Source organism: Labrus mixtus, chromosome 5 (genome assembly GCF_963584025.1).
Source record: "Labrus mixtus chromosome 5, fLabMix1.1, whole genome shotgun sequence".
Lineage (NCBI taxonomy): Eukaryota > Metazoa > Chordata > Actinopteri > Labriformes > Labridae > Labrus > Labrus mixtus.
In genome coordinates, this window is record NC_083616.1 from 32,287,542 (window position 1) to 32,302,541 (window position 15,000).

General features: G+C 45.4%; 1 protein-coding gene across 1 annotated transcript in view; it reads left to right on the forward strand.

Annotated features, from left to right (window-relative positions):
• Positions 1-7,610: 7,610 nt before the first annotated feature.
• Positions 7,611-15,000, forward strand: part of fgf5 (fibroblast growth factor 5) — a 31,516-nt gene continuing 24,126 nt past the window's right edge. Inside the window, exon 1 of the mRNA XM_061038986.1 lies at positions 7,611-7,821. Coding sequence (XP_060894969.1) covers positions 7,611-7,821 — 211 coding nt within the window. The remainder of the gene's footprint in view (positions 7,822-15,000) is intronic.

A 15,000-nucleotide genomic window follows, 5' to 3' on the forward strand; every position in this document is an offset into this window, starting at 1 on the left:
AGATGAAGATTTTCAGAGATATTTATGGTCTTGGTCTTGACTCGGTCTTGATCCCTAAATGTCTTGGTCTTGACTCGGTCTTGATCCCTAAATGTCTTGCTCTTGACTCGGTCTTGATCCCTAAAGGTCTTGGTCTTGACTCGGTCTTGATCCCTAAATGTCTTGCTCTTGACTCGGTCTTGATCCCTAAATGTCTTGGTCTTGACTCGGTCTTGATCCCTAAATGTCTTGGTCTTGACTCGGTCTTGATCCCTAAATGTCTTGGTCTTGACTCGGTCTTGATCCCTAAATGTCTTGGTCTTGACTCGGTCTTGATCCCTAAATGTCTTGGTCTTGACTCGGTCTTGATCCCTAAATGTCTTGCTCTTGACTCGGTCTTGATCCCTAAATGTCTTGGTCTTGACTCGGTCTTGATCCCTAAATGTCTTGGTCTTGACTCGGTCTTGATCCCTAAATGTCTTGCTCTTGACTCGGTCTTGATCCCTAAAGGTCTTGGTCTTGACTCGGTCTTGATCCCTAAAGGTCTTGGTCTTGACTCGGTCTTGATCCCTAAATGTCTTGGTCTTGACTCGGCCTTGATCCCTAAAGGTCTTGGTCTTGACTCGGTCTTGATCCCTAAAGGTCTTGGTCTTGACTCGGCCTTGATCCCTAAATGTCTTGCTCTTGACTCGGTCTTGATCCCTAAATGTCTTGGTCTTGACTCGGCCTTGATCCCTAAATGTCTTGGTCTTGGCCCCGGTCCTGTCCTGTCTTGTCTTGGTCTTGGTCTTGGTCTTGGAGCACTCTGGTCTCAGGTAAGTCTTGGTCTCGGTTAGTCTGGTCTTGACACTAGCTCATGGCGTTTTAACATTCACTCCTCTCACGCCGCTGAACATGCAGGAAATGGACAGATTGTGAACTTTTTCCAAGTACCTGGACTGGACTAATCAGCTGGACTGGACTGATTGTCATCTCGTTACCCTCGTTCTGTTTTCTTTGAGTCCAGTCTTTAGTGTTTCCTGTTTTATTTTGTAGTTCTTTGGCTTGTGTTTCATTTCCTGCCTTTGTGCCCCTACCTGACTGTCTTCACCTGAGTAACACCTTGATTACCTCAGTGTGTGTCTCCCCTCCAGAGTCAGTCTGTTGTCAGATCATCTCTCTGTCTCCTCGTGGAGTTCTGTGATCTTTGTGTTTTCTTGTTTCTCATTTCTTTGTTGGTGTTTTTATTTTTAATTTGATAGGAAAGTAAGATTTAGTTTGCCTTTGCAATTTGATCATATTACATATCTACCTTAAATGTCTTTAAGGTTTTTATTCTAAATAAACTCAAATATGTTCCAGTCAGAGGTCAAAGGTTACGATGCAGACTGAGGGATAATATTTTAGGAGTTAGTGTTTTGATTTGTTGGTTTAAATTTGTATGTGTCATGTGCAATCAGCTCTTCATGTGAGAACATGACTTCATAAATATTTGGTCAGAACAAAGAGCCGAGACGGACGCTATTTCAGCTATTTCAAACAGCCAACATGTCACAAAGTCAGATTCCAGCCGAAGCACTCGAACGCACCGCGAGGCCTGGAGCTTCAGCACCCGGCTCTCTGCTGGATCTCGTCCAAGTGAAGGATCAGCTGCTCTCGACTGTTTTCACCACGAGCTGCTGACGTCCAATAAAGAAACGTCCACAGGAGACGTTTCAGAACCTGAAACCCAATCAGAACACTCCTCCAGCTCAGAACCAGAACCCTGCAGGAACCAGAACCTTCTTCGAGACCTCAAACTTCAAAACAACAAACAAACAAACAAACAAACAGCAGATAACGCAGAGAGCTGATGTTGAACACCTCTGTCTGACTTTATTTAAAAAACAAAAAACAGCTGAGATAAACCTTTTTCCCTGAAGACTTTCCTCTTGGATCAAACTTTCTGTTCTCGTTGTCAGAGTCGTCTTCAAACGAGAGGATTAAATCTCAAAGAAAGCACGGACCTGTTCCTGTGAGAGGGGGAACAAAAGGTCTGCAGATGTGACCTGATGTGAAACAATGAGTGACTCTATCGTGTCTAAATCATCGGTCTGTAAAGATGTTAAATATATGAAAATGTTCGAGGAGCGTTGTTCTCCTCTGACAACAGCTGAGGGAACATCAAAGATCAGAGCAGAGATTTAATACAGATCAGTCATTTTCAGATTTTAAAGACGCTTTAACAGAGAAACTTTGTTTTTTAAAAACTGCTTAAAAGTTTTAGATTCTCCCAACCCGGCAAACACTGTATGAACTCAAACCACAGTAACACACTTACTGGATACTTTAAACAAATGTTTTCCTGTTTGAACATGTGTGTGTGTCGGCCTGTTCTGCTGAAAAACATTTAGATTGATGATCATTTTTGTCTCTCTTTTCATGTGGGTCCTGGGGGGCTCAGCTTATGTGATATACATACAGGTAGGTTTGATCCAAGGTCAAAAAGTTGGGAACCACTGGTCTCATTAAAAAACCCACACAAAGGGTTAAATACTCAGCTAACTGAACACTGAACAAGAGCTAACTTTACCTAGCAACAACACTTTTCATATATCATCAGAGCTTTGACTGAAACGAGCTCCTTTGTGAATTAGACGGTGAGACGGAGCAGATAGAGGGAGGACACGAGGAGTCATGGAGATACAAGCGGCTGCAGTTTATTCTAAGTGAATCAGACTCTTAGTGTTCAACAGTAATATGAGAGAAAGTGAGATTTATGTTTCAGGTTAAATTCTTTTCTTGTTATTGTCAGTCATGTCGTTGAAGCTCCAGAGCAGCTGCTGGTGGTGGGAGGAGCCATGATTACATGATTACAATCAGCTTTGAGTGTGTGTGTGTGTGTGTGTGTGTGTGTGTGTGAGTGTGTGTGTGTGTGTGTGTGTGTGTGTGTGTGTGTGTGTGTGTGTGTGTGTGTGTGTGAGTGTGTGTGTGTGTGTGTGTGTGTGTGTGTGTGTGTGTGTGTGTGTGCTGACTCTTACACAAAACCTTCTCACCAACACAGTAATCCATGTAAGAGCAGGGTGGATGAACATGAGGGGACTTGGCTGACCTCTCAGGACTCGGCGGAGTCAGGCGGAGCATTTGAAAAATATTCGGTGGACAAACAAAAAATGTAAACAAACTGTGTGTACTCGAGTAAATCTCTCCCATGAACAATCTGAGACACAGCTCATTAACTCTGACCCCATACGTCCAGGACGAATACTTTCAAGAACTATTAGATCTGGTCTCCATCAAAACCAGCACACAGTCAGAGACCAGTTTACAGGATGTATAATCTAACTCTGTCTGCACGAAGAAAACATTAAAGGTGACATATCCTCCTCCTCTTCTTAGTTAATAAGTGTCAGAGCTCCTCAAAACATGTGTGTGAGGTTTCTTGTTCTAAATCCACTCTGATCCTGTATTTGATCATGTCTATAAACCCCTCTATTTCAGCCCTGCTCAGAACAGGCTGTTTCTGTGTCTGTACCTTTAAATATGTAAATGAGCTGTGTATGACCACGCCCCCTCTCTGGAAGGACTTGGGTGTACTCGGTCTTTCTCGCTCCATGTCCTATTGTTTACGGTGAGAAGGCAGACTCAGAGCAGAACAAACACCTAGCTGTGGGAGTGTCACCCACCTGGGGGAGGGGCTACTGCCCTTTGTGATGTCATGAAGGGAACATCTCCAAACGGCCTGTTTGAGCACACATTTTCTGAAAAGTGGAGCAGGCAGAAGACGGAGAGGATGGACTTTTCTCATCATTGGGGGGTTTGTAGACAGACTAGAGACACATGTTAGAGTTAGAGGAACATGGTGAAGAGGATTTTGTAGAACATGTGACCCTTTAAGTTCTGATGTTCAGTTTTCTTTACTTTATGAAAACTGCTTTCCTCCTTTTTTGTAACCAGACTTTAGGAATTCAACATGACTTAAAACTTCAGAACACCCACTCTACTCTCCTGCTCATGTCCTGTTACAGACAAGTAAAAAGATGCCGACCTGACAGTAGAGCCTGCACATCCTGCATCCCAGCCGGGTGGATCTCCTCCTCCAGAAGTTGTCGCTCCACAGAGAAGCGCTGAGTTCCGGCGGTGGCAAAAAGGAAGTGAGCGACGGTCAGAAGGTAGAGAGGAACATTCATTCTTCCAGAGAGGAGACTGTCGCTGCGTCCAGCATGATGGCCTCTGTCCTCTGGTCCCTCTCTTGTGTTTTAGGTCTTGTCTACATGACAGGTTGCTTTATTTACATGATCATTTTGTTTTAGGTGCCTGAAAACATGCCTCCAAAGTTTTAGAAAAAAAATGGTGTACATACTAATTCTGGTTTTAAAATCTGGTATTTGAGGACATGCTTGCATACTGGACTTGAACCTGCATGCGACCCTCCAGTTCCCAATCCAAGACCCTACAGAGACCCCCGTCTCTGTCGACGTGTAAACTGGGAAAATTCACTAAACTTCTCGCACATGCTCATTACATCTCCTTCACTTAGAAACTCTAAACTTTTCTTAAACGAGCTTGACGGGTTCTCTGAATCTCCTTGTAGTTCGGTTTTCTTCTGATTGTTTTAATTTCTGCTATTTTTTGGATGAATCTCAAAGTGTAGCTTCTTTAATATTAATTTGTGGAGTTCAGACTTTATGCACATCTGCAGAGCACCACAAACATCGTTTCTTTGTCTGTTCTGATTCGATTTCATTTGAATGCTGTTGAATATTCTCCAAAGTGAATAAAAGAGCTGCATGAGGTCCTCATTGTCCGACTGTTGTTTACCTCTTCACATTCAGGATCACACGCTCAGCACTGAGGGCTCATTAGAGGAGCATGTTCATCATGTAGATAACCGCGTCCCCCTGGCCGCTCAGATGCCCTCGACCCTCAGATTGATCACCGTCTCTGGGCTCAGACGGTTCGGGTCTGTCTGCTGTTTGCTTAGACTAAGAAGCTGTTAAAAGCCGGGATCAACGGGGCGGGGTATCAATCAGGATCATCCATGTTTATACGCCTCAGGAGGATTAGCTCACTGTTAGCGGCGCGGCCTCACAGGAATGAGGGCCCATTAGAACAGAGGGACTAAACACTGAACTCGTGTTTACATAAGGAGCTGATGTGGGCTCGCCGTGCCGCAGACAATTAGACCCCTAACAGGACGTAATCCACCGCCGGGCGCGAGCTCATCAATTCAAACAGAGCCGACCCCGAACACACCATGAGGGGCGGATTACAACCGACGCACGCAGAGATAGAAAATTAACACGATGAACACAGAACACCGACCAACATTCAGAGGTTACAGAAACATAAAGAAGTTTAAAGGAAGTCTTTGCAGGTCATTGAATCACCGTGTCTCTGGGCTCAGACGGTTTTATAACTCCTGATTGAGAACCTCTATCACCTGTGTGATGACTTTGTGTTGAGTAAGTGAAGCCAGTGTGAGCAGGTTTTAAACTGTGTCAGTGAGCTTCAGAATCAAGAAATGAGAAAATAATCTTTTAGAGGAAAAAATGAAAACAAGGGACAACCTGCAGGGCTGAGAAATAAAGGCAACACTCTTTGACCAAATGCAAAAAACTGCAGTTCCTCCAGTGTCCACTAGAGTCTGTCTCCTGCAGTGAGTCAGTCCCCATAGAGCTCTATGTTAAAATGTCTAACTTTACAGCTGCAGTTCCTCCAGTGTCCACTAGAGTCTGTCTCCTGCAGTGAGTCAGTCCCCATAGAGCTCTATGTTAAAATGTCCAACTTTACAGCTGCAGTTCCTCCAGTGTCTACTAGAGTCTGTCTCCTGCAGTGAGTCAGTCCCCATAGAGCTCCATGTTAAAATGTCTAACTTTACAGCTGCAGTTCCTCCAGTGTCTACTAGAGTCTGTCTCCTGCAGTGAGTCAGTCCCCATAGAGCTCTATGTTAAAATGTCCAACTTTACAGCTGCAGTTCCTCCAGTGTCCACTAGAGTCTGTCTCCTGCAGTGAGTCAGTCTCCATAGAGCTCTATGTTAAAATAAACATGTTTACATCCTGGTATAAAAACAGTTTGAGTCTCTAGAGCTCATTTCTCTCTTCAACTGTTCGGGCTGAATGGCTGAAACTCACCTGTTTACATCATATTAAGGCTTAAAGGGATGTAGAATTAGGGGGCGTGGCTTCTTTGAGTGACAGGTGATGCTAGCTGTTTGCTAGGTGTCACCTCAGCTGCTCAGTGTTTTTTACGGTTCTGTCTTATTACCCTTGAGTTAAGTTGACTGCATGATGTGTGTTACTGGAGGTTACCTCTAGAGGGCACACCTGGGCGGGTGCGCTGATGTGCAGGATGTAAACTGCAGCTTCACTCATGGAGGTTACAGTTTTATTATTCATGAGATCAGCGGTGGACAGAACACCACATTCTGTTTCTCTAACATTTTCCTTCATGCACGGACAAAACAGAATCCTAAACGTGTTTCCTTTTAGTTAAATGCTCCGCTGACTAATTTGACATTTTGACAAACATGTTTGTCTCAGTGCAGTAAGAATGAAACACCACAGAAGGGTTGTTGTGATACCAGAATTTTTAACTTTTATATGATTCTAATAAAAATCAAACGATTACGATGCTTTTTAGGCACAGCAACAAAAATACATGACACCCAATATGGGAACTTGTTTTTGTTTTCAATGATCAAAAAAAGCAGGAAAGCTCCAGCACACTCTCTCAGTTGCACAAACATGTTGGCAACATTTCAATAGCAAAATCTTGACAAGATTCTTGTGAAATTTAGAAAGTGTGCTGGAGCTCTTGAGCTATTTTGATGGATATATTTCTCTCCTATACCCACCTGAACTGCCTTTCTACAAACTTATTTACACATTTATGTGGGTTTTAAGGGGAAACAAATCATCAGGTAGCAGGGTGTAGTATCTTCAGGGGCAATGAAAACCTGAGAAATATTTAAAGAAACAGAAAAAAGCAGTGACGTGTTTAAAAGCAGTTTCTTTCTACGTTATTTTTATGCAGTTATTCAAATAGTTACTTTTCCTTTGGCCCTGCACACAGACCAGAACACTCTGCAGCCTGTCAGAGTGTCTCTGTCAGAGCATGAGGACGTATCAGATGATAAGGTAAAGCCTATAAATACAGCTGCAGAGTGTCCCGGTGTATAAACTCTGCTGCTCCACCTGATGATCTCTGCTGTCTGCACCCTCACTCCTCCCTGCTGCGCTTTAAGTTTCACTTTTTTCAGTTTAACTCTCCATATATGGAAATAAACACAGCCAAGAAAGGGTTTTTATTTCATGTTTTTTTAGTAAAGAATCAATCGTGTCCTCGAGCTGGTCAAACGATGCCTCCCTGTGCGTAAAATGCCGCGCGCGGTGCGTCCTGGAGCGGACGATTCTGTGGGAAATGTGCGGTGTGAGTCGCGCTTCCTTCACGCCCCGCTGCTGTGGATCGGTGCTGAGCAGGAGTGGCATCTCGGCGACAAAATCTGGATGAAAGAGCGTCCTGCAGAGCTGAGGCATGCACCGAGCAGCAGTGAGATCACTGGCGTTATAAATATCCCCGTGCCAGCAGAACCAGCCGGGGTAATGCCCGGACCAGAGGACAGACGCCAACATGCTGGACGCAGCGTAGCGACAGTCTCCTCTCTGGAAGAATGAATGTTCCTCTCTACCTTCTGACCGTCACTCACTTGCTTTTTGCCGCCGCCGGAGCTCAGCGCGTCTCTGTGGAGCGACAACTTCTGGAGGAGGAGATCCGGCCGGGACGCAGGACGTGCAGGCTCTACTGTCGGGTCGGCATCGGCTTCCACCTCCAGATTCATCCCGACGGCAGAGTAAACGGCAGCCATGAGGCCAACCAGCTGAGTAAGTCTCTCTCTCTCTCTCTCTCTCTCCGGTGTCCCGGTGCACGGAGCAGCTTCACACTAAATTATAAAACGTCTGACGCGCACATGAGTCCTGCGCGTCCCGCTGAGAGTGCGCAGTGGGATCCTCTCCTGTCTGCAGCTGGAGCTATCTTTACTAAAAGTTCAAACAATAATCATACATACGGAGAATCGTGCGCGGCGGCCATCCGGACACGAGCTGTGTGTTTCTGTATGTATGTATGTGTGTGTGTGTGTGTGTGTGTGTGTGTGTGTGTGTGTGTGTGTGTGTGTGTGTGCGTGTGTGTGTGTGTGTGTGTGTGTGTGTGTGTGTGTGTGTGTGTGTGTGTGTGTGCGTGTGTGCGTGTATATGTTTGCAGGTAGACTATTCGTGGAAGTAACAGGTGCAGCAGGGAGGATGTATCGGATTCCAAACTAAACCATTGTTATCACAGGCTGCTGCATCACACTGCAAAAAGTAAAACCACGAACAATTTGACTCTGATTAATTTTGTTTATAATAATTGTGACGCAGTCAGCACACACACCAACACACACCAACACACACCAACACACACACCAACACACACACCAACACACACACCAACACACACCAACACACACACCAACACACACACCAACACACACACCGACACACACACCAACACACACCAACACACACACCAACACACACCAACACACACCAACACACACCAACACACACACCAACACACACCAACACACACCAACACACACCAACACACACACCAACACACACACCAACACACACACCGACACACACACCAACACACACCAACACACACACCAACACACACCAACACACACTGACACACACCAACACACACCAACACACACACCAACACACACCAACACACACCAACACACACCAACACACACCAACACACACCAACACACAATGACACACACCAACACACACCAACACACACCAACACACACCAACACACACCAACACACACACCAACACACAATGACACACACCAACACACACCAACACACACACCAACACACACCAACACACACACCAACACACACCAACACACAATGACACACACCAACACACACCAACACACACACCAACACACAATGACACACACCAACACACACCAACACACACACCAACACACAATGACACACACCAACACACACACCAACACACACCAACACACACCAACACACACACCAACACACACCAACACACACACCAACACACACACCAACACACACACCAACACACAATGACACACACCAACACACACTGACACACACCAACACACACACCAACACACACCGACACACACCAACACACACCAACACACACTGACACACACACACCAACACACACACCGACACACACACCAACACACACACCAACACACACTGACACACACCAACACACACTGACACAAACACCAACACACACCAACACACACTGACACACACCAACACACACACCAACACACACCGACACACACTGACACACACACCAACACACATCAACACACACTGACACACACCAACACACACTGACACACACACCAACACACACCAACACACACTGACACACACCAACACACACACCAACACACACACCAACACACATCAACACACACCGACACACACACCAACACACACACCAACACACACTGACACACACCAACACACACTGACACACACACCAACACACACCAACACACACTGACACACACCAACACACACACTGACACACACCAACACACACTGACACACACACTGACACACACCAACACACACACCAACACACATCAACACACACTGACACACACCAACACACATCAACACACACCAACACACACACCGACACACACACCAACACACACACCAACACACACACCAACACCAACACACACTGACACACACCAACACACACACCAACACACACACCAACACACACCGACACACACCAACACACACCAACACACACCAACACACACTGACACACACCAACACACACACCAACACACACTGACACACACCAACACACACACCGACACACACACTGACACACACCAACACACACTGACACACACCAACACACACCAACACACACTGACACACACCAACACACACTGACACACACACCAACACACACCAACACACACTGACACACACCAACACACACACCAACACACACACCAACACACATCAACACACACTGACACACACCAACACACATCAACACACACCAACACACACACCGACACACACACCAACACACACACCAACACACACACCAACACCAACACACACTGACACACACCAACACACACACCAACACACACCGACACACACCAACACACACCAACACACACCAACACACACTGACACACACCAACACACACTGACACACACCAACACACACACCAACACACACTGACACACACCAACACACACACCGACACACACCAACACACACACCAACACACACCAACACACACACCAACACACACCAACACACACTGACACACACCAACACACACACCAACACACACCAACACACACCAACACACACACCAACACACACCAACACACACTGACACACACCAACACACACACCAACACACACCAACACACACCAACACACACTGACACACACCAACACACACTGACACACACCAACACACACACCAACACACACTGACACACACCAACACACACCAACACACACCAACACACACCAACACACACCAACACACACACCAACACACACCAACACACACCGACACACACACCAACACACACACCAACACACACACCAACACACACACCAACACACACTGACACACACCAACACACACACCAACACACACACCAACACACATCAACACACACTGACACACACCAACACACATCAACACACACCAACACACACACCGACACACACACCAACACACACACCAACACACACACCAACACCAACACACACTGACACACACCAACACACACACCAACACACACCGACACACACCAACACACACCAACACACACCAACACACACTGACACACACCAACACACACTGACACACACCAACACACACACCAACACACACTGACACACACCAACACACACACCGACACACACCAACACACACACCAACACACACCAACACACACACCAACACACACCAACACACACTGACACACACCAACACACACACCAACACACACACCAACACACACCAACACACACCAACACACACACCAACACACACCAACACACACTGACACACACCAACACACACACCAACACACACCAACACACACCAACACACACTGACACACACCAACACACACTGACACACACCAACACACACACCAACACACACTGACACACACCAACACACACCAACACACACCAACACACACCAACACACACCAACACACACTGACACACACCAACACACACACCAACACACACTGACACACACCAACACACACACCGACACACACACCGACACACACACTGACACACACCAACACACACTGACACACACCAACACACACACCGACACACACACCGACACACACACTGACACACACCAACACACACTGACACACACCAACACACACTGACACACACCAACACACACACCAACACACACTGACACACACCAACACACACACCGACACACACACCAACACACACTGACACACACCAACACACACCAACACACACTGACACACACCAACACACACCAACACACACTGACACACACCAACACACACACCGACACACACACTGACACACACCAACACACACTGACACACACCAACACACACTGACACACACCAACACACACACCAACACACACACCAACACACACACCAACACACACCAACACACACCAACACACACACCAACACACACACCAACACACACACCAACACACACTGACACACACAACACACACACGCCGAACTTTCCCCTCTGCCAGCGCTCCTATATCACACCATCATCCTCCTTTCCCTCCCATGCTGCACACTTGAGAGCTCTATCTGTCTTTCATACATTTAGATCAGCTTACCGTGTGGGGTTAGGTTTGTCCTCCACTGTGTCCCATTAATGTAAATAGTCGGACGTGGCGCGTGGTCACATGACGTGATTGAGTTAATTAAATGTTTGTTTTTAAAGTCTCTCCACAGATAAGTTTCTGTGGTATTAATAAAATATTGATTAAAATGCTTCATTTAGTAAATGTCTGTCACATAAGTGTGAAAGGTTAAAAAACTTTAATTCATGAGAAAATGTGTTTTGTTTAAAAAGTCGTGTAATTCATGACGCCCAGTGGGAGGGGCTTCTGGTTTAAAAGATGACGGCTTGCTACTTTCAATCAGGCTAGTCCGGGTTACAGAGGAGGTGACATCTGCTGGAGACTTTGTGTTTCGCTCGTTCATGTGGAACTTTTGTTTTTTTAAGTTTTGTCTGTAAATAGTGTAAATACTATGTTTCCTGTTTTTGCATTTGTTTTTGTAAATATCTGTCCTTGCACCTTGGGAGGCCGGCTAGAAATAAAAACCACCAATAGCAGTCTTCGGCTATACTCCTTTGTGTTTTTTTACAATTTTGGGGGTGTTTGAAAGAGAACCCCGTCACAATAATATTTAAACTTGTTACCTTTGAAATGTAAAATCATGAATACTTGAAAAATGATATGTCCCCTTATGGAAATTTGTCTTGGATTCAAAGTGCTGCAAACATTCAGCTGCTTCCACAAATTAAAACAAAAAACATTCAAACAAAATCAACACAAACACATGCACATACACAACTCAACAGATAACACACAGGATGAAACACAACATAAGTAACAAAAGTAAACAGATAATGAAATGACTTAGATTCTATTTTGTGAAACCAAAGTCGGACACAAAGAGATGATTGAGGATTAAAACCTTCACTCAGTTCCTCTGCGTGTACAGAGTGTTGACACAGGAAGTGTGTGGGTTTATTTGAGGTGTTTTCAGATCTAACTCAAAGGTCCAAGAAGGTTTCAGAAGCAAAAAGTCTGACACTTTATTTTAAACAAACGTTTACAGTAAAGAAATGTTGAAACAGTAAGGAAACATCATCACTACAGAGTGAAAATGAAGATTTAACAGCTGATGACTTAAAGGTCCCATATTCTTCTTGGTTTTATTTGCTCTTTAGTGTGTTTTCCAAGTGTCCTGTACATGTTTAGGCACATCTATGTGCAAAAATTCAAAGTCCGCGGAAACGCGGCTTCTCCTACGTCCTCCTGTTAGCTGCAGCATTAGCCGCATGTAACGCTCGGTTCTAGCCCCCCTCGAAAAAAATGTGTCAGTCCGACGTCATTGTCAGTGTGAGATCACTGATCTAAGCCCATTGGCTCGTTGTGGCCCTGCAGCTCATGTTGAAATTTCTGAGACGCGTGCTGAGCAACTGACCAATAACGACAGAGTGGATCGGCAGACCAATCAGAGCAGACTTGGCCCACGTGGGGTCTAACAGTGTGGGCTCAGCAGAGTGCAGCTGACGGACTCAGAGCGTAGAGGGAGCAAGGAGGAGCAGTACATGAAAACAGACACTTTTTTCGGACTTTAGCTATTGTGAACGTACAAAAGTAGGAACATAGATTAAATATACAAACCCCAAAAAGGCCAGAATATGGGCTCTTTAAACAAACAAATATAATGAAACTGTGAGGGAGCTAATCGTCTCAGTGCAGAGTCTGGTGTGTGTGTGTGTGTGTGTGTGTGTGTGTGTGTGTGTGTGTGTGTGTGTGTGTGTGTGTGTGTGTGTGTGTGTGACTGATTGGCCCTGATTTGGCTCAGGTGTTAGGCTCATATATTCCCTTGAGCCGCTGTGTGCTGACACCATCAGAGAGAGTGAAAGGTTCTCTCAGTGTGTTTTAAAGTTTGTGATTCTGTATGAGCACCATTTGACTTGTTTTTGGTTTCCAGCAGCTCGATGAGTATTTGTTGGAGCTGAAGATTTCTGACCTTTTTGTTCCTGTTTGACTCGGGTCTGCTGGTCTGCTGGTCTGCTGGTCTAGAGTTTGGTTGTTCTTCTCTTTTGATGAAGTTTCTGATCAGCTGCTCGGTGGTGAGAAAAGAGAGCCTATTTTTTGACTTGTAACTATGTTAGTTATTTTTCCCCTTCTTTTTAATCACTTGTAGTTTTTGTGGTTGTCCCTCTGGGGATCACTTTTAGATACGCGTCATCCTTAAAGAAACAGAGGATACCAGTTTGTGTTTCCCTTCTGGACTCTTCAGAGGACGTTCTTCACTCAGGCCATAAACACACCTTTAGTTTTCATCGCTTCATTCCACCAGAGAGCACCTGTTAGCTGTTCAGCTCGATGAGGACTCACACAGCGCTCTGATGTATTTTTTGATTGGACACAAGTGAGGACACTGAGGGCGATCAAAACTGGAGGGAAACAAGAAACACTGGACAGGATGCACAGGGGCAAAAACTACAAAATAAAACAGGAAACACTAAAAAAAACTATGAGGGAAACAAGAAATACTGGACAGGATGCACAGGGGCAAAAATTACAAAATAAAACAGGAAACACTAAAAAACTAAACTTGTAAATACTATGAACAGAATACACACGAGGAAAGGAGAAACACTGATTTGTAACAACAAACCAGCGACATGTGACTTTAGACTGGAAACGTTCTAAATACGGTTTTAAACGCTGCAGAGGTTACACGCCGAGCTTCACGGTCCTGAATGTGTGAGCGTCGTCGAGTCTCATCCGGTCGAGCGGTCTGAAGTCATGAATCAGAGTTCTGAGTCAGATCCTCCGGTGACGACACGGCGTGAAAGTGCTCTTAAGCCTCCGCCTCAGAGCGCCCTTCAGAAGAGATGTCAGGTTACATGGACTTCAACTCGACAGCCATGCGCTCTCACTTCCTGTGTGACAGCGGCGAGACGAGCAGCAGAGCGGGAGACTTAATGTGAAGAATAACTTTTATGTTTCATGCTTCACAGGAAACAGGGATGATTGTAGACATCAAGAGTTTCTTCTTTAGAAACATTTCTAAAACCAGATCTCTGTTTCTCTGAAGTCAGTGTGTTTATCATATCAATAAGGATTTTCACCATCGCCATCTTGTTTTTTTTGGAGCCAGA